The 18,624-nt window shown below is 36.6% G+C and overlaps 2 protein-coding genes across 3 annotated transcripts in view; both read right to left on the bottom strand.

The window, feature by feature from the left end:
- Positions 1 to 402: 402 nt before the first annotated feature.
- LOC124642884 lies at positions 403 to 4,840 on the bottom strand. The gene is made up of 6 exons (XM_047181634.1): positions 4,688 to 4,840; positions 2,426 to 2,550; positions 1,905 to 2,066; positions 1,299 to 1,385; positions 887 to 1,085; positions 403 to 549 (listed from the first exon to the last, which is right to left on the bottom strand). Exons 1-6 carry the CDS (start codon positions 4,838 to 4,840, stop codon positions 403 to 405), a joined length of 873 nt encoding a protein of 290 aa, XP_047037590.1.
- Positions 4,841 to 13,882: 9,042 nt separating this feature from the next.
- The window catches only part of LOC124642858 (neutral alpha-glucosidase AB), a 31,471-nt gene continuing 26,729 nt past the window's right edge, over positions 13,883 to 18,624 (bottom strand). For both annotated transcript variants that reach the window (XM_047181608.1, XM_047181607.1), the window contains exons 16-20: positions 18,467 to 18,579; positions 17,890 to 18,047; positions 17,339 to 17,452; positions 16,725 to 16,834; positions 13,883 to 16,089 (exon numbers count right to left, since the gene is read on the bottom strand). In XM_047181608.1, the coding sequence (XP_047037564.1) occupies positions 15,876 to 16,089; positions 16,725 to 16,834; positions 17,339 to 17,452; positions 17,890 to 18,047; positions 18,467 to 18,579 (709 nt within the window). In that variant the 3' untranslated portion in view covers positions 13,883 to 15,875. The remainder of the gene's footprint in view (positions 16,090 to 16,724; positions 16,835 to 17,338; positions 17,453 to 17,889; positions 18,048 to 18,466; positions 18,580 to 18,624) is intronic.

An 18,624-nucleotide genomic window follows, 5' to 3' on the forward strand; every position in this document is an offset into this window, starting at 1 on the left:
TCTTAATATTTTTATTTGAACAACTGGCTATTGCTAAAAGCCAGATCTTGTATCAACATGCAACTTACTGGTAGTTTAATAGTTTTAATTCCCCGAAGAAGGTATTGAACAGTATCGTAAGGGTTCTCAACGTATATATTTTTTGTTGCCATAAAGCAATTTTTTGATTGCTTACTTCTCCTGATTATAGATTTCATCTGAAAAGATATTGCTTTCAATTATTACAGTAAATTAATCTGACGAGATGAGTCCAAAGTACATCATAGGCATACAATAATTTACACTACGAAAGATAACAAATATAAAGATAGATAGATATAGAGGTATATTTACTAAGAAGCTTGACTGTTTTTCTTAATAACTTAGTAAACTAAAAACCTGAACCCTATTGATTTGTCTAATTCAACGTAGATTTAACAGTACCTCGTCAGTGATGATACTCTGGAAGGCTGCTACCTCTATGTAAAGCAAATCAACATTATCTTCAGCTGTCGCCGTCACTTTAATAGGACGCAGCGTTACACCCTGAAGCTGGCCGAATATATCACCCTGAAGGCAAAATATAATATAAAACTTGTTTAAAGAAAAAAAGAGAATCTTGGAACATTATATTTGCAACTCCAAGTGACAAGAAATATCCATTTAATTCTTGCCAAACTATAACCATTCTGTCAAAGATTGGTCTAGTAACGTTTCTCGCTCTCTGAACATCCGCATTTTGACGCGCTACTTTCTTAGGAGATTTTGCGTTATGTCATCTCTGCTAGTCATTTTGTTTTCCGAGGGTCTACCCCTTCCTCTTCGTCCATCCACATTCACACGATTCTTTAGCGAATATAACGTAATAATTTCAAAATCATCACCAAAAAAGCTAACATTAACCTACCTTCGTAAGTATGATAACCTTCCTTCCGTCTTTAAATATGTTGACCCTTCCTCTATGCACAATGCAGACATTTGGGACGATATCCATCTCTCTGAAAATATCATGTCCGGGCAGAAAATATGCTACGTCACTCACGCTAGCCAGCTGCCTCTGTATCGATTCCCCACCGCCGAACATGGAGTCAAAGATTGTAAAAGTTCTAGAAAAAGTATATGACTTCAGAAGTAGTATTTTAAATATGTAGGGTAGGCTGCGTTAAGATATCATTACTGGGGGTCAAATTGGCGATCTGACGGTTCGTTATGGTTACATTATTGTTATAGTTACATGGTGCAACAGCACGTATAACCATTACTTAATAATGAAAATGAAAATAAAATTTTCTGGTCTACGTGGTGAACACAAAACTTACTTTTTATAGAAATAATAACTCAAATCCTGTCGAAATACAACGCCAATGCGATCATTAGTAAGTTGATGTATATTTATTCCTTTGGTTCTGTAAACAGAGAATATATTGAATGATCACACAGTAATAATATTTTCCAGGTCCATTTACGGCCAGCAAGACGTATTACCCATAATGACAAACGTAAACGAAGTCATAGGTCCTGGGCTATGACGGTCAGTGACTGGAGCGAAGAGACATCATGTGCTAACTGACAACTGACAGCAGTTATTTTACCTCCTGATGATTTTGTGCTATTAAAAAATTCACAAGTACCATAATCCCAAAAAAAGCCTGAATTTTCGTGTAAGTGAGCCACTTGAGTCCCAGTAGTTTTCCATAGTGACAACTGGCCCTGAAAATGCATTCGGGCGAATCTTAGGCCAACATCTAACCAACAGAGGGGACATCTCGCCCTTTGTCGCCTAACCCTTTAAATCGAGGCTTTTATGCAGGATGTAGTCCTTCTCGTGTGCATGCACATGTAGCAAAAGCATTATGTACATGCGTAAAAGAGTTTTGCTGAAGATTCTTAGCAAATAACACAGAAATACAGTTTTAATAACATACCTCAGCCAACAATATGTAAAATGTTCCATGCCTTTGTGGATGACAGCAGGCTCGACTCGCTCCGATTTGAGAAACCTCTGCAGCTGCAGCACGGAGTGCTGGAACAAGGTGTCTCCTCGCCCATTCAACACCAACAATATTAAAGTGTAACATGAAATAAACCTGAGAAGACAAATTACAACAAATAAAAATCCAACTTCATTGAAAATGATGTACAGATTTGTAACCTAATAATTTCGTTTAAAAACATTATTCAGATTATATTTGCTTTCACTGTACCAGTCTAACCAAGGGGTATCGGGTTACCCGGGTAACTGGGTTGAGGAGGTCAGATAGGCAGTCGCTTCTTGTAAAGCACTGGTACTCAGCTGAATCCGGTTAGACTGGAAGCCGACCCCGACATAGTTGGCAAAAAGGCTCGGAGGATGATGATGATTTGCTTTCACAGTACATCAACAGTACCTACCTACATACTGGAACAAAGAAACAACGCCTTTCGGAAATTGGGTAGAAATACTTACCAGAATAAAACACCGACTACGAATAAAATGAAGCCCACTCCCAGATGTGATCGATCGATGATAAATCTACCGAAGTTCATCCTCATCATTCCACATTCCGCCAGATTTAAACTTTGAGCAAAGATCTAGAAATAACGGGTAGTCAGAAGCCAATAAGTCTGACGCCAGACTAACCAAGGGGTATCGGGTTGCCCGGGCAACTGGGTTGAGGAGGTCAGATAGGCAGTCGCTTCTTGTTAAGTACTGGTACTCAGCTGTATCCGGTTAGACTGGAAGCCGACCCCAACATAGTTGGGAAAAAGGCTCGGAGGATGATGAGTAAGGAAAATTAAATTGAAATGATTTAACATTCCGTTTCATATTTTTAATAGATAGATATAGGTAATATAAATAGCTGTTAGCACTCGGTAAAAAAAATAATGTACATCCTTTTTCAGAGTCTATACTATCTGTGTGAATAGGTTATAGTAAGTTCAACTCAGTCGTGCGCGCGGCCCTATGTGTGGGTAACCCTTGTACATATACAGTGACTTTGTGTGCGTGACAAGAGGTACAGTCGGGTACAAATACAGTTATTTAGGGGTTGTATACGGCTGTTTAAAGTACAGTTATTACGTAATTTAGTTTATTTATTTATAATGATTCTGTATCGCTACTTGAAAAATCAAATGATGAATTTTCGGATTCGCTACTTTCACCAGTGTTAATTATAAATTCTGACTCCATGTCAAAATGTCTATAGTATTCTTGTTTTTTCTTTTGTACATGTCGACAAGTATTACCCAACATCCCTTCATCAATTTGACTTAAACGTTCATTTATGAGTTTCATTATTTCCGTCTTATTTTGGTCGACATTATGCGAAGCAATATAATTTTTTTAAATTCCCCACACATTTTGTTTCCATTATTATACTAAATTATAGGTCTTTTACATTCTTAGTCCACACATTTATTTATTGTCCGCGTACCCCGAGCTAGAAAATATGTAAGGAGTATTTAATTCATCTTAGATATTTCACTTCATTTATTTCTTAGATACTGTCAATGTCAATTTGAAAAGCCGTATGAGAAAATAATGATAAACTGTAAAATGTAATAATAAAAAGCTTTGAATGTTGTTTCATTTTTTTGAAACGCTATCTGACTCCTTAAAACATTTTCTCCGTGAAGAACTAGACATTTTCGTAAACGACTGTACCCATAACAAAAAGCGATGAGAACACGTCATGCTCGGACGACGTCACTGTCACACGAATGAAAGTTGTATACAAGGTGTTGATTTGCATTTGTGCCATAGTTCAGGAGGAGGACATACAATACGTAAATAATCGATTGGAATTACAGTAGATGGGAAATAACTAATATGCACTGCTTTTTTTGTCATTGTAATGTCGTGGTATTTCCGAAGTAATCTAATTTTATGAATGAAATTTATGAGTGATCGTTGCGTATGCTTTGTGTTTGCGTTTGTGTGAGGGTGCAGTACGGTTTTAACGCCAGTAACATACGCGCCAAGTTTAAATAAGGCTAGATGACATTTATGGAATTCCGAAAAAAAATTAAAGAAAAAAAATGACGTACCAATTTTTTTATTGATTTGGGTCGAGAATCATTAGCATAATTACCTCCTTGAATATGGCACAGATGCAAATCAACAGCTTGTATTTACAAGCCGACGCACACATAGGGCCGCGCGCAAATCTGAGTTGAACTATCTATACAATGTTTTAACGTGAAAGCCGGACAGGCAAACATTAATATTTACTTTATATGCCATTTATAATACAGATTAGTTTATAGTAAACTAGCCGCCCCGGCTTCGCTCGGGATATCAATATTTACCTACAATTTAATGGATGATATTATACCTACATATAGGTAACCTGAACAAGTGAAATCCGCAGTGGGTAGCTGCGTGTCAGACTGCACCAGAGAGTCTGCTAACAGAGAGAGATGGCGGGAGATCGTGAAAAAAGTTGTGTCCGCCTCTAATGTGGACGGCTCAACGTGACCACGACCGCTCTGCCAAGAGCGAATCGACAGAGAAGAAGAAGAATAGGTGACCTTTCTCTTCACTCACTTATTTATACTTTTATTAAATTCTAATACAAACTTTAAAAAATCACTATTAAAAATTTGCGGTCGGTTGCGTAGTTAAATTTTATGCGTACAAAGGAGGATTAGGCAGGAGAAGGAGGAATAGGGATATAGGGACAAAAAAAAGCGACTTTGTTTTATACTATATAGTGATACTACGTACCAGATGCAGTTGATCCCCGTTCAAACTGTCGGGTAAGTCAAAAAAGGGAGGCATCCAACAGGTCTCGTTGTTGTATTTGACGCTGGTCAAGGTCTTGGCCTTATTGAACTCGAATTCCACGCAGTTTATCATCAAGTAATGGCTGACACCCATCACGAGCAAAACGTTCACGATTTGCCATTTTATTATCTACAATAGAAATCATAATATCTTAGATTTGTTGATCGCCAAAGTATATATTTCAATCTGCAAGCGGTATCACCCGCATCTATAGGATTTATTTCACGTGCCAGGATAAAAAAGAAGCATATAGCTCAATAAATGGGCTTTCTAACACTGAAATATATTTTTTAGTCGGACCAGTTTTCCCCGAGATTAGGTCGTTAAAATGAACAAAACTAGCAATCTGACATTGAAACTTAATTGCACCATTGAGCTCTAACGATAACCAAACCATAACCAGTCGCATTATAGAATTATACTTACCATTATACAAGCTGTTGATTTGCATTTGTGCCATAGTTCAGGAGGAGGACATACAATACGTATATAATCGATTGGAATTACAGTAGATGGGAAATAACTAATATGCACTGCTTTTTTTGTCATTGTAATGTCGTGGTATTTCAGAAGTAATCCAATTTTATGAATGAAATTTATGAGTGATCGTTGCGTATGCTTTGTGTTTGCGTTTGTGTGAGGGCGCAGCACGGTTTTAAGGCCATTAACACACGCGCCAAGTTTAAATAAGGCTAGATGACATTTACGGAATTCAGAAAAAAAATTAAAGAAAAAAAATTACGTACCAATTTTTTTATTGATTTGGGTCGAGAATCATTAGCATAATTATCTCCTTGAATATGGCACGGATGCAAATCAACAGCTTGTATAAGTCAAGTTCACCGTCGGAATATCCGTTATATAGTCAAAATATGCGAACAAAATATACAAATGTGCGAATTTGCAAACGGTATTTATAAGGAAAGTTGCATCGTCACTAATTTCTTTGTATATCAAGGCTTTAAGAACACTAAACCAAGGTACTGCTCCCGTAATATCAAGCAGAAACCCTTTGGTCAAATAGTTAGTTAAGCACATCTTTTTATCCGTAATGTATAGTCCACGACTGTCGTAGTAGGGTAGCTGAAAGATAATTACATATTTATTTACACACCATTTTTACAGGATTTACTCAAAGCAATAGCTGTTTGAAGTAAGCTTCCTTTGATCTAATTAACGCTAGTTATACCTATTATGTAGAATCTATTTTTTGTGAGTGGGGCATGATTCTTAGAATTGATTCAATATGTCTTATAGTAGGCAACAAGACAATTTTTCGCATAGCGTGCCGAGTGAAGAATAGTTTAACAAAAAAGGTTTCGCAAGATAACATCCCTGGCAGTATAAGGATATAAAATACTAGCTTCTGCCAGCGGTTTCACCCGCATCCCGTGGGAACTACTTCCCGTACCGGGATAAAAATATAATAGCCTATAGCCTTCCTCGATAAATGGGCTATCTAACACTGAAAGAAATTTTCAAATCGGACCAGTAGTTCCTGAGATTAGCGCGTTCAAACAAACAAACTCTTCAGCTTTATAATGTTAGTATAGATGAAACAGATAACTCACACATAATTTAATGACGATATCAATAAATGCGATACAATCACAGAAGGCACTGATCATCATAAATATCCATCGCGATACTGCGCCCACTCCACCTTAAGCAAATATGTAAATAAATATATGACTTTTTTTTTAACGACGTCAAAAATCATCCAATGACCCCTCCTACCGCTGTGGGTTAGCAGCGGCGAGGGAGTGTCAGACTCTTACTGACTAAAAACCGACGTGTTCCGTCGTAGGCCTTTTATGTACCAGGGCCGCGGTAACTCTTTCGAACAATCCCGCAGCCCCGGCAGACCTTGGCCCTGCTGGGCAACGCTGGGAAATAAATATATGACCGGGTTCTCATTTGAACATCTTTGGCAGTTGTTACGGATAGTTAGAAAACAGAAAGTCTGACAACCAAGTCGAAAAGATTATTATTATACCGGAAGCTGATCAAAATATTGTTGAGAACAAGCTGTTTTAAAATTTTATAAAAACCTCAAAGGAGAAAAAAATGTTGAACTGCAAGTTTTGAATGTTTTTTTTTAGCCTTCTTAAACTTCAAACATCAAAATATGATTGTGTATGGGTATTTGTAACTCTTTCATGCAAAAACTACAGAATAGATTTATTATTTACGTACCTAACATCGATGCAGACGTAATAGATATGCATACAATGATCACCCTAAACAGCATCCATGTTTGCATAAACCTGAAAAGTAAATTATTATCCTTGTATTTTCCCTAAGGCGCATTTCACTGGGTATAAAGTCTGGTAGGCTAAAGTACACAGAAATGATTGACCAATACCACTGCGCTTAAAAAACACACGTGACTGGTGCTCGTCAAAGCAGCGTTCATAACCCTTCTCGTTCGTTTTTAAACAAATATCGTCGTTAAATGAACAAAATACAATAGAACTCCTAGACTGGAATATATATACCCTATGATGTAGCTGTTCCGGGAAAGCTTCTCCTGTTTGTAGTGTAGCTTCCTAACAGTGAAAAACTTTACACAATCAGTTCAGTAGTTCTGGAGCCTATTCAATTCAAACAAGCAAATCTTTCATCTTTATAATATATTGTTATAGATTACCCAGATTCTGGCCTCCCCCAAAATTGTCCCTCAACGGGTAGCGAACGAGTATCTTGTATGTCCGCAATCATTTTCGAATTGGAGATCATAGACATTCTTGTGCTGTAAAGCCTGTCCCTGAGTTTAGTTTGATACTGAAAATAAAACATAACTTAAATTTAAAAATGTTATTTATCATCCAAATTCAAATTCAAATCTTTATTTGCGTTCATGCGTGCATTTTGAAATACTCTTCTGACGTTACTTAAAGTCACATTGTACGAATGATATAATAAAATAAATTGACCCAATTTGTAATTAATTCTTATCATGATATCCAAGTTTGTGAAAAAAAAAAAAAAATCTAATCGGCCCAGTTCTCATAGAAATTAGCCCGTTAAAACAAACTCTTTAGCTTTATAATAGTGTGTAACCAAGCTATTTCTTGATGGATCTATATAGATCCATGTCATCCTTTCATCCACTTAAAGCTAGTTATTAACATACTAACATCTCTATGTTTCATCACATGTTTTCTGAATATATCGTTGTACATTCCTCCGTACTCATTAATGCAGTTTTCCATGTAAGATTTTTCAGTTGGATATTTCTTGTAAATATCCCAAAACTTGTTAATTGGTATATAAATGATCTGGAAGCGAAAGTGTAAAAAATGATATTATTTATTATTTACTATGTCTTTAGTGGATCCGGTTTGATCCATGATATAGTACCTACTATTAAAAAATTGTACTCAAAAGTAGATGTTGCCAAATTATATACAAGAGTTTTTATTTCGTTTAATAGATGAGTCTGATGATGATGATGATGACTCCAGAGGAAGGTTTTAGTAGGTATTTTTAACCATGAGAAGACGGGGTGGATCGCAATAAATTCCTCAAAGTATCATTTTAGTAGTCGCACAGACCCAAATTTCGGCGTGTATCAGATTTACGTTGACTTGTCTACGAAGGCCTAACTTACCTCTACATCAGTAGCTGCGGCATAGGATCGAAGCGAGACTCGGCCGAGAAATATTTCAACGATCGATAAGACGGAACCCTTTCCGTAGTAATCGGTATTCATTTCACCTTTCTCGTTAGCGTACTCCGATTGCACGTAACCCTAAAAGTAGGTAATTTTTTTAAATGTTCAAACTGTGTTAAGGTATAAATGTACAACAAAAAATCAAAATCAGTTAAAAAATATTGTCTCACCTGACCAACAAAAGACACATTTTTACTTTGTATTCCGAACCTAAGTATATTAGATTTCTTAGGCAGTACCAAAAACTTGGCAGCCCTAGCCAACTCTGTTATAAACGAAGTATCGGCATACTTAAACACCGGTGATCCACCTATAACTGCTTTAGCCACATTGCCTTGCGCTTTCCAGTATATATCTCTGGCTTCATCTTCCAAAGTATTCGGCTTCAATACGTCTGTACCTCTATAATACTTCCAATGACATATGAGATACCTATCCAGTCTTTTCAGCAAGTCTTGATGAATTCTATAGCGTTGATAATACGACTTGAGATGAATTACAAAGTTTTGATATTTCGTCACGTCCTTGTGTGTCAAAAACAAGTGCGATGCATATTTACCTTTACAATAAATCTTCACAACGAAGCCTATAAAGTACATAATAACCATTACGTAACTATCTAGCAGAGTCAACGGACTGTTTTCAGAATAAATCCATTCGAATGACCAGGAAATGGCAACACCGGCTATAGGAGCCATTGCAGTACAGTTAACTTGAAGTTTCTTCGAACACAATACTTCTCCATAGTAAAATATCATCGTCAAATCCGGGAAGTAGTTCATTAGTTCGAACACTAAATGGCTACTTATGAAAAAGAACGCGCAGTAAATCAACGCAATTTGTTTGAAAACATCTATTGCGGGATCCCTTCGAATGTCAAACTTTAAGTACTCTCCGTGAAATAGTACATAGACTTTAATCAATCTGTTAAATTGAAGGGTATAATAATACTGTGGTGGTGCACCGCAAAGATCAAAAATGTCCTCAAACCAAATAGTTGATAATAAATCCAGCATAAACGTCAAACTCTTGAAGCGTTCGAATACTACAGTCGCAAAAGTGCTCGTGATATTATCATTTTTCTTCACTGCAGTAACAAGTGAGACACCTATGTCGATAGCGTATATTGTGTCAGTCCAAAACGAAAAAAAGTGAAACCATGTCGGTATTTTAGGCGATACCAAGCATTGTGGATGAATGAAGAGCACCAGGCATACGGTGCAACTGACAATTCTGTACCAAATGAGACCAAAGTGGGAGCGCGGGTTCATAATCCATGGAAATTTGGAGTTTGTAAACATCGAAGAAATCTGCAGCTCCGTTTTATTACACAACACAAGTTGTCCGATATATTTAGAACAATGGTATATTGACTCGTCCCGAGGTAAGAAGCCCTTTAAAGCCTCTCTCGGTTCACCAGTTGCTCGAGTGAAGTTTTCAATAAAGGTGTGTAACTCCCACCAACGTTTTTTAATCCATAATATTCCTTCATCTTCGTTTCTATCCAATCCTCTTACTATTTGTTTGTTCGCAAATAACACCTTTGCGTGAGCCAGCCTGGCTTGAGCATCTCGAAGGATGATTCTTCGGTCCAATGGATATTTACGTAACGCTGTTAAAAACTTCTTGCGTGGGATGTAATAAAATTCACAGTACGTGACACATCGCGCCAAAATCTTCCTCTTCAAGTGAGGCACAAAAAAACTCACATCTCCAAAGACAGTTCCACTGGTGACCGAGATGATCGGAGTCACGCCATCGTCGATGGAAAGCAGTTGAATTATGCCAGATTTCAAATAAATTAAAGAGCTATTAGAATTCTTATTCGAAAAGAACCTGGCACCTGGCAGTTTGAAACTTATCACTGTAGCCTCTGTTACCCAACGCCGGAAAGGAAGACTTGTTTTCCTCAATGTGGGACTGTGGTAAAATAATGCCCAAAGCAGATCCTGCCTTAGCTCAACCCTCAAGTCCCTAGGCAAGCTGAATATAAACTCCGGGGTGGTTGTAATGCAACTCTGCTTTTCCCACAATATTCTATAATAAAGTTCAACTTGTTCGTGCGAGTTATCATTAGGATTCCTTCGTTTAGTCTCCTCAATCACTTTTTTTACGCGTAAATACTTGCGATTTAGTCCACGGAATCTTAACATTGATTCCGCTAAAGCATGTGGTACAAAAATAAAATTTGTCAATATATAGCAGACCAACAAGAAGACACAGATTATAACGAACTCGGCGATAGCTGCGGGCCTCATGTCGTCTGAACCGGCATTCATGGCAAAAGAAAATACAAAAACGGCGCCGTATACAAACGTAGCGTAACCTTCATCAGTTTCGTTAAGCTGAAACAATATTACCATTACTCTAGAGATAGTTGACATCACATCAATCATTAATTAATTAATTAATCCTTAAAATAAGCGTTAGTTAGTCTATCATCAGACTATCGTAATATATGACATTAAAAACTTCTGACTGTGACTTTGGGGGGGGGGGGGGGCAAGATCACCGCTCAAGCGCAAGATCACTAACAGCATAAACATCTATTTTTTCAGTGTTAGTTTATTTTGAAAATTAAACGTGAAACTTCATAGAAGATAAACAGTCGTTTAAAGAAATTGTCGGTGGACTTTGGTCTTGTTCTGAATCGTTCAACTAAATGGCTACCATTTACCTTATGCCATATGAAAGCTCGCCAATCATAATAAACATCATCATAGGGGTTATTACAAAGATCACAAAAGCCTTCATGTGTTGCCAACAACCAAAGACAGCTGACGCAGTTTACAGTTATGAGCATAACAATTGCGTATCCTAGCAACAGCATAGGATATGAATGAGTCGATTTCAGTGAAAAGTAATCTGTAATTCTGTAAACGCTGAAATACAAAAAAGGATTAATAGGGAAATGACCACAAAAAGTGGTGCTATGCTTTAGCCATGTTTTACCATTAATGGCCTTAACATTAAAAAAAAACCGGTGAAGTGCGAGTCGGACTCACGCACGAAGGGTTCCGTACCATTAGGTATTTATAAAACGGACAAAAAAATCACGTTTTTTGTATGGGAGTCCCGAAAATATTTAATTCTAGTTTTCAGTATTTGTTGTTATAGCGGCAACAAAAATACATTATCAGTGAAAATTTCAGCTCTCTAACTATCACGGTTCATGAGATACAACCTGGTGACAGACGGACGGACGGACGGACAGAGGAGCGAAAACAATAGGGTCCTGTTTTACCCTTTGGGTACCGAACCCTAAAAATAATAATTATATACTTACACGAGAAATTCATTAAACTTGAGTATGTTAGGCCACATTTGAGGTAACGGACAAGGATCTGTCGTTACTAGGCGAAAAAATGGTATCAAGGAGAGTATATCACACAGCAGCAATATGGCAGACTTTTGTAAATGTTCTCGTCTCATTGCTTTGTCTGAGACTTGTCTGAAATAAAATAATTATTCACATTTCTAAAGGCACGTTAAATTGGGCCGTGATTTGAACATCTTTGAAAGTCGTTACGGGTAGAAGCTAAAAAATCAAAACACCCAGACTTACTAAGGAATATCGGGTTGCCCGGGTAACTTGGTCGAGGAGGTCATATAAAAGCAGACAAAAGGGTAGGCAGATGATGAATACTTTCTAAGTCCAAAGTATATAATTAATCTGCCGGGGCTGCGGGTTCTTCGAAAGAGATACCGCGCTCCTGGCACATAAAAAGGCCTACGACGGAACACGACGGTTTTGAGTCAGTAAGAGTCTGACACTCCCAAAAAAAAAGGTATATAATTAATGCACACCAACTATGATTAGAGGAGCAGGAAAACATTTTGAGGAAACATAGAGCTTGAAATCGCCAACCCAAATTGAGCAAGCGTGATGATTAACGCTCAATCCTTCTGTGTGTGAGAGAAGGCCCGTGCCCAGCAGTGGTACGATAAAAAGGCTGATGGCGAATAATGATAAAAAAATAATAATGAATAAGTATTCATACTTCACCTATGCACTATATGAAGAAACGTGTCGATCCCGTAAATTGAATCGCACGCATAGTAGTAAGTGTACTTGATAATAATTAGCGCTGGATGGTGGTCCATCACGTCGTTGCAATGTACTATTGGATAAACTGCTTGTATGGGGCCCTGGGAATAAATTATAGCTATCAAACAAGTAATGATGGTGAATCTCCTTTTCCTAGTTTATAAGCCTGCTGAGACAGGGAATCGTTCACATAATCATTCGAAAGAGAAAGAGTCACCTTGTATAGATGTTTTATTTCACGAATGCGAGTGAGCTACACATGAGTGTGTAAATGTACATACATGCAGATTTTCAGTTTTATGACTCAAAGACCCAGGGCCACTACCTAGCGCTCCCGAGCTTACGCATACAGACAAAGACATTGTGCATTTACACACACAAGCATGGCTCACCGGCTTTCGGGTAGATGAATGGCTGATGAATGAATGAAATATAAAAATAAAAACTTCCTCCAGCGGTTTCACTATTTCCCGTAACCGGATAAAACGTAGATAGAAAAATCAATCAATAGTTTTTGCGTGAAAGAGGAACCAACATCTTTAAATACAAACTTTCGCATCTAGGTAATTAGTAGATCTTACCAGAACTGCTTTGATAAAAACCATGGCAACCACAAACATCCTAAACACCGGATGGAACGGCAGGAAGATTAGATTGCTCCATTCGATACTGGGCTCAGCAACCGTCACATATTTTTCCGTTCTATCTTGAGTTGGTCTGTGGGCAGAACTCTTGGTCAAAATAGCCCCTCCCGAACGCTTCCTGAGAGGGTCTTCATAAACCTCACTTCTTCTAGTAGGCATATTTGCATTTAAATATTGTTATATTTTTTAAAAACATTTATTTTCATGATCACTTGGTCGCTCTGATGAAAATTGACAACAAAGAATAGTGTTTTTTTTTCTTTGATTCTCATTTCGTTGATTACCAAAGAGGTTCTTCTTTTACGTGCTTATGACAAGGGGCAACAAAAAGTTCTCGGAGCAGATTTTTTAAGTAGGTATTCCGTGAAGCAGTTTTTAAGTCAAATTGTTCTCAGTGTTTATTGTATAGATTTAGTTTAAAACATACTGATTCATTATATTCTGTAGTGGAAATACTTAAAGCTCAACTCACATTGGCGCACAATCGAAGCGACCTCGACGCATCTATTTTTCACCGACAGCATATTCAACTCAGTTGCTCAATTATTTGAGTAGGTAATGTTTTATGTATTCTATTCGATTTCTGAGTCGGCCGGAATCGCTCTGTAAGTTAGAAGACACTTTCAATCGCACTTAACTGACTTTTGATCTGATTGCAAATTAACTCTACCTCTACATAGTAAATATTTTTCAACGAAGCCATGCTATAAACTAAGGAAGGCTATTTTAGGCAGAATAGATAAAAAATATGAATAAAAACCAAAAACTTATTAAAATTCTTTTATTATCACATACATACGATAAAATTACTCGTTACCTCTTACCCGTTAGGAAGTTGACACAAGTGGTATAGACCACGTTCATTTAGGGTCTCCCCACATTTATCGATGCAGAATCTTGCAGAAAAGAAGCCTTTATGTCTACTTAATAAGGGTGTTACTACGCACTCGACTTAAGTCGATTCCTTGTCGATAAATGTGGTCAGACCCTTACTATTTAATGATACAATTTGATTTTAAAACCTACGAAATGGAATATAATACATACTGGTCATGATAATATTTGTAATAACATTTTTGAGTACCAATATTGTTGTGAACCATTTATCGATAAAAAATATTTGACAAACGTGCGAATACTTAGAAGTATTATTAAAGAAAACAGTGACAGGACTTACAAAAAGTAGTGCAAATTCGCGTAATATATTTCAAATTATGTTATATAGACATAGAAATGAATAAATCACAATTTCTTCCTACGACACACATTAGTGCAAATACGCAGTAATTATTCTTATTATTTTCGCAAATTGCACTATTACCAAAAAGTGAGATAACACTTGTCCACTAAATCGACACTAACGAGAAAATGTAGACATGTCCGTGAAAGTTAGGTCTATTATTAAAATAATATTGAAGAAAATATCAATAAGTAAAAACACACAATTAGGTACTTAAAATCTTACGGAGCGATGGAAATACACTAGGTGTACTAAACATTACAACTATTTTATAATTATGTGTGAAAGTTACTAAAACAAAGTTTGCTTAACATATCGATATTATTTTATGATATCGATAAAGTTCAGCTCTAGGTATCGATTTTAATTCGATCATTTATCTCAGTTTAGCAAGTTTGTTTGTGTAACAAATGACTGATCACTGAGTCATGAAACACTGAAATCTTGTTCTTATAGTGTTTTCAATAAAGTCGTTTTTGTTTTGACTCTGTTTATTGACTTAAAGCTTTTGTGTTCTTTGCAACTCTTTCATAATGGAAAATCAGTCTTGATATTACGTTGTAAAATTTTATGTGAATAAAATAAATGGTTATTCTTTCAATAAACAGTGTCAAATCAAAACAGTTTTTGTTATGTTTTGACTGCGTTGTATTAATCCAGTAGAAAAAGGTCATATGTATAAGATGTTCACTTTATATTGTTTCAGAGACCCAAACAAAAATGTTTGCAAGCATTTGTGATAATTTCGTATGACATACAAAAATCTCTTATTCTTATTTGTTTCATCCTTTCCGCAAATACTTATGTTACGATCTCTTTAAACATTCTATATTTTTGCGTTTGTAGATTGCAGCATTTAATCGCAGTCAATCCATAATTATGCTAAATATTATGATAAGTTTTAATAATGAGTATACTCGGTGAATACCTGAAGCTAACTACGACCTTGTAACTTCATACCTTATCTAGTCAACCTTACCAAAATTGCATTTCATTTTAAGTATGGAGATAAATTTGAAACAGACTAGGTTACATTTGAATATAAAGTCGTATTTTGTATTCCGTGACGGCTTTAGTGGGGCGAAGCAGATGACCTCAAACCACAATAAAATCATTATCTATTTACCTTATTAACCTTATTTCAAAAACTATCTCAATACCTAATTCAAACTCATACTCCGCTCAATCGACCAAACAAACAAACTTACTTTCAATACACTTTGTATACTCATTATTAACCACTTATTTTACCCCCTTTTCATAACAAAGCCATTCACTAAATACACCTATTTCATCTATCAAACGGCATTTGTAAGTAGTTAGAAAGGGACAGAACTATCGATATCGATATATTATTTAGCGAACGGCTTTATTTTTTAAGTCGATTTTTCTACCATCTGTTATTCTTTATTTAATTAGTAAATCTGTTAGTTCAAAAGAAATTTTGAAGATAAGAATTTCACATGTCTGAATGTTTTCAAATCAACTTCAAAGAGGGGTAAAGAACTAGCCTCTAAAGTTTAATAGCTAAAGGTGATTTTCCAAGGCTGCGCCATACTGGCGGCCGGCTTCCTAACCACTAGGACATCGTTGCCTCGATGCAGAGTCATCTGCAGAGATGTCTGTTTGTCACCTTGCTGCAGCTTGGCAGTCTTGGGCGGGGTCTTGATGCCGGCGATCACTATGCGCTCTACCCACGACCGGGTTGGGTAGTGAGCGTTTTCGTGGATGAATCTGTGGGATAATTGGTGGTATTAGTAAAGTATACATTTACTTTTGCAAGTAACCCTCTCTTTTGATGAAATGAAACAGATTTATGGACAGGGTATTTACCGACTGCACAGTGCGGATAATTTTTTTACGTGTCAAAAATTATTTCATTTACGTCATAAACATCCAAAGTACTTTACGGCAGACTTAAATATATAGAGTAGGCACTCAAATTGAATCATCACTAAGGTAAAATGAACAACTATTTGTATGAAAGTGTAAGAACATCACCTTGCTGTAAATGCCCCTTTATCTGAACTATATGTTTTATTTTTCTCCATAAATAACAAAATAATGTAAGTTTTACTTTGTTATTCTTTACTATACCTATTGAGATAAACTTTACATATTAATTTATTAGTTTATTTTTATTTGTATTGTATTGCTAAGAGCCTAACTTCGCCAACAAATACGATCTAAAAGCATTTAGGGAACACTTAGTACGAATTTCGTTTTCACCAAAGTGTGTCCCTTATAACCTTTATTATTGGGGGAGCCCTTATTCTAAGTTACACTTAGTTAGGGAAACGTTAAGAGATTGTTGGTGAAAACGGGTATTAGTTGCCTAAAATGAAGGGATAAATAACTAAAATACTCACGAGTAAGTCATAGCGTTAGGTTCATACGCGAGTTTAGCGTAGATGTGTTTATTGTTCAGATACTCGTACGTCTCTCCGTCGTCTATGTATAGAGAGCCTTGTGCTGTGCCCTGCAATAACGGAAATATTGTTATTTACGCCTTTGTCCACGGTGTAGGCACAAAAAAAACAATAATCGATGGGTATCACATAGTTATAACACTCGTGGATAAGACTCATGGAACAATCAAGTTATTAAATAATAATAAAATAAAACTTATTACAAAGGGACGTCAATGCAAAAAAATACATAGGTTAAATGATTTACATACTACAAGTGCAACGAAAAGAAGTGAAATTGTAAAGTATAAGGCAATAAAAATATCTACAACTTTTGTATAGACACTTTCTACCTATTAAAATTTTTGTAATTTCGTGAAAATCACCAGGAAAACACCAATAACAACTTAAAATATTTGCATGACAAAATTTTAAGTGAAATATAGTGAGACCATATTTTTTATTGTATAGACCATATTATAGTGTATGTACCTACATTCTGGCAAGTAAATACATTTTATTTCATTTCACCCATAAAGTTGTTAATAAAATCAGCAAAACAACATGTTACTTACATTAGTATCGAGTGCAACCACAAGCGTGTAGGGATCGTCAGCCATGAGAGCGGACGAACGACGGACGCGCTCTTTACGGGGCACTATTGTACCGCCGCGCTGGAACACTGGGATCTGACGACATACAGACGTTTATGTAAAATATTGTGACCTTTAAAAAAATATGAAGGATTAAAAACTTTGCGCCCAGAAATGGCAGTTTTATTTTTAACATGATAACCTAAAGTGCGACCGAATCTTATATGCAATTGGTTAAATTGCTTAACCGCACAAAAAGGCAAACTGTGAGCTGCTGCCAGTAAATATGCTGTTGGCCCAGCTGTCATTCGTATTGGGTTACCCAGGTAACTAGGTTGAAGATATCAAATAAATAGGCAGTCAACCATGCAAAACACTGGTATTCATCTGTATCCAGTTAACCTGAAGGCCGAACCCAACATAGTTTGGAAAAGGCTAAGCAGATAATGAAGTTTTTTTTTTGTTTCACCAAACAAACAACTATCATCACGAGTCTTACCAATTTTGAGTTGCTACTAAATTGTGTACTGTACCTTAGCGAGCGTGACGTCATAGTTAAGGTATCCATTTGCGTGATGCGCGTGGTAGGAGTCCACGTCGTACCACAGCGTCTTCGATGCTGCTCCCGGCAGGTACACCTTCACGCTCGTCACGCCTGGCTCCACTACCGGACGGACTAGGAGCTTGTCGCCTGGGAATGACACAAATTATTTAGGAACCTTATCTAATTATGCAGTGATCTTGACGGGCTTAAGATTATATGATGCCATAAAAGTACCAAAACACATGAGTCATTTTAGTTCAGCAGTAATGAAACCTATGACATGTTATGTGAAAGCCATTCAATAATTTTTATTAAATTCATTCGATTTGAGCACCGCGTTAACAAACTGGGTCCAGTGTTCATACAAAAGTTCCTGTGGTCCTTTACGCAGAGGGGACTTCTACCGACAAGAAGGAATAACCTGTAGTATCTATAATTTTTCAGAGAAAAAAAAAATTGAAAAAAAAATTGACACGTAAATATTATAAAAAATAAAATAAAGGCCTTTTATATTTTATGATCCATCCCTGATAGAATCTGAATGAATGCTGTATAGATATACATACCTAGCAAGTACTGATCATCAATGGTATAGGTATCTTCCTCAGCGGGGAACTCGTAGAACAACGCGCGCATCACCGGCAGACCCTCGATGGAATGCTCGTAGAATAATGTGTACCTGGAGAGAGGAAATGATGTTTAGATTAATAATGTAATGTACTTT

This window comes from Helicoverpa zea, chromosome 26, assembly GCF_022581195.2.
Source record: "Helicoverpa zea isolate HzStark_Cry1AcR chromosome 26, ilHelZeax1.1, whole genome shotgun sequence".
NCBI lineage: Eukaryota > Metazoa > Arthropoda > Insecta > Lepidoptera > Noctuidae > Helicoverpa > Helicoverpa zea.